General features: G+C 35.8%; 1 protein-coding gene across 1 annotated transcript in view; it reads right to left on the minus strand.

Moving 5' to 3' along the window:
* The window catches only part of LOC107707702 (NXPE family member 3-like), a 30,842-nt gene extending 28,572 nt beyond the window's left edge, over positions 1–2,270 (minus strand). Inside the window, exon 1 of the mRNA XM_016511794.1 lies at positions 2,241–2,270. Coding sequence (XP_016367280.1) covers positions 2,241–2,270 — 30 coding nt within the window. The remainder of the gene's footprint in view (positions 1–2,240) is intronic.
* Between the last annotated feature and the right edge of the window lie 656 nt (positions 2,271–2,926).

The following is a 2,926-nucleotide window of genomic DNA, read 5'->3' on the forward strand; positions in this document are numbered from 1 at the left end:
TCACACACATACATTCTCCTTTCACATACATACATTTCTACTCTCTCTCACACACATACATTCTCCATTCACATACATAAATGTCTACCTTTTTTTGGTATTTATTACTTCCTGTTTAAGCAGGAAGTCACTCTCAGACCAGGAAATACATGTGTAAGACTTGCTCAGCTCTTCCTCACAATTTTACAATGATGCTATTCAAAGTCATCCTGTTTTCAAGTACATATTTTACGTTTTTAATTTTAAAATATCATTATGTAACCTACGTGTTCTACAGATCTGTGTACAAGTGTTATGATACTGATTTTGATCGTATTGACAGGGCTCAACGCTATGGAAATTTATATTTAAATTAATTTACCGGTTTGGCCAGTGGTTTAAATTTTTTTACTTGCCCTGGCAAAATTTTCACAATTAATCAATCAATCAATCAATCAATCCCACTTATTGTTTTCATTGTTGACTATAACATTGTATTGTAATAAATGATAACCATTTTGCACAAATAGGTACAATAGTTCAAAGATAAAACTGAAATGAAGCATGCTTTTTCAGGTCTTTCAGGTAGGTCTAACTCTATTCCAGTTAAGGATGCACTGATCAGGATTTTTCTTGACCGATTCCAATTGCCGATTGTTTTGTTTAGTTTTGTTTTCTATCAAATGAGCCGATTCCCATAGTCGTTGCCAATTTATTTAGTTTTTATTACTTTTATTTATTTTTTTACATTTATTAAATGTTTATTTTTCTCTGTTACTGGCCAAACTAACTTTGAACAAAAAAAAAAACAACAACAAAAACATCAGACGGGCTGAATGAATATTTTATTATTACTCTTTATTATTATTAGTGTTTTATTACCTTAATTATATGTATGTCTGCACTATGACTGTAAGCTACTTTCTGTACTGGAAGCTCCTGACACCAAGACGAACTCCTTGTGTGTGTAAACACACTTGACAATAAAGCTCTTTCTGATTCTGATGAAAATGCAGATTCAATCTCTGACAGCAGGTGGCGCTTATAGAGCACTAGCAGCGTTTTCTGGGTTATTGCTGTACGCAGAGCTGCGCTTTTTAACACTCCTTTAATATGTATTTAACGAAGGTAAGAGGAAAAAGAAAATGCCAAAGAAACTTTTCTGAAGACAGTCAGTTCTCCTCAGAAATACATCCATATTAACCCCCACCCTAATTCTATAATTATGGTTTTCTTTCAGTATTTCGAGCATCGCAAACAATGAATTTGTTCTGTCTGGTACAGTATTTTCTCTGCTTGCACGACTATTCTCTCCTCTTTGTGTTCGTCTTCAGTGCATCTGTAGATTGAAACAAATGTGCTTCAGCCAGAAAAAAGGGTATGAAAAGTGCTCCGAGTCGCTGCAGAAAACAAAAAAATTGAACAACAACAAAAACTGGAAATGTTGCTGGAGACGGGCTTATTTAAAATGAAAACTCATTCTCTGCCAGCAGGAGGCAGATCAAATTAATCAGATCAAATGAAAATGCCAAAGAAACTTTTCTGAAGACAGTCAATTCCCTTCAGAGATACATTCATATAAAACACCCGCGCCGTGTTATGATTTTGAAACGTGCAGTGCTCATGTTTATTCAACGAAGTCAAACGGCACAAATAAATCAATGTATGGGAAACGACAGTCAGTTCTCCTCAGAAATACATCCATATTAACCCCCACCCTAATTCTATAATTATGGTTTTCTTTCAGTATTTCGAGCATGGCAAATAATGAATTGTTCTGTCTGGAACAGTATTTTCTCTGCTTGCGTGACTATTCTCTCCTCTTTGTGTCCGTCTTCAGTGCATCTGTCTTACAGATAATATATCATGATGATCACTACGTTTGTGTTACCGAATTGCATCCTGTCAGGAATAACCTGCCCGTGCTGTTTTTAACCTGGTCGGTTTTGATCAGATATTGAAAAACAAACAAAACAATCTAAAAATAAATAAACCGCAATGAGTCCAAATCTTGAGTTATGGAAATAATATAAAGATATCGCTGTCCCTAACTTGCAACCTCCCACTTTATTCACTTCCTAAATTAAGCGGGAAAAAAAAAAATCCATAGACGCTTATAATACGTGTATCTGGCAACCCAACTGAGGCTGAGCCGCGTCGGCGCGTCCTCAATCACAGCTCGCTTAAGGGACGAGGCCATGTAACTTTTTCACGATGATAATATTTTAATTTTTTTAAACTCACATAGCTTGCTGAAATACTTCTGCGGCCGCCTCATCTACCTCAGCCATGCTGATCATGACCTGTCCCGGTGACCCTGATCGCGCCTGACCTGCCTTCCGTTTCCACTATACACTCTCTCACACACAGTGTTGGGCAACTTCCAAAATGTAATACATTATATATTACTAGTTACTGTGTTTTAAAAGTAATTAGTTACATTACAATATGACTGTCTCTGAATTGTAATGTGTTACACTACTTTTGAGTTACTTTTGAGTTACTTTTACCAAAATATCCACAGAAGTATTATAAAATGCCAAAATGTAGTTTATTGCTGCTCATTCTACATCCAGTGGAGGGTAATATAGCATAAAATTATACAATCATATTTAGATGCCGGTATGTAGGTTTACATTAATGTTACTTTGTAGTTTAGGTTAAACACAGATAAGCAGAAATCACATTATTACATTAATAAATAACACCGTAAATAAAGCGAAATGTTATTTTATAGGCAATTTTGAACAGTTTCAGAAGAAAACAAGAATGAAAAATATGTTGCTAAACAAGCCAAAACGAATTAGGCTAATCAGTGGCGGCGCTAGGGCGGGCTTGACGGGGCCCATCAGAAACTTGCTTAGCCCCGGCACAGCCCCCCCAAGGAGTTCCTATGATGTTCCCTTATTTTTGGTGTCACTTTCATTAACATTAAAAAAATAAACAT

This window comes from Sinocyclocheilus rhinocerous, unplaced genomic scaffold (assembly GCF_001515625.1).
Source record: "Sinocyclocheilus rhinocerous isolate Xijiao unplaced genomic scaffold, SAMN03320098_v1.1 scaffold655, whole genome shotgun sequence".
Lineage (NCBI taxonomy): Eukaryota > Metazoa > Chordata > Actinopteri > Cypriniformes > Cyprinidae > Sinocyclocheilus > Sinocyclocheilus rhinocerous.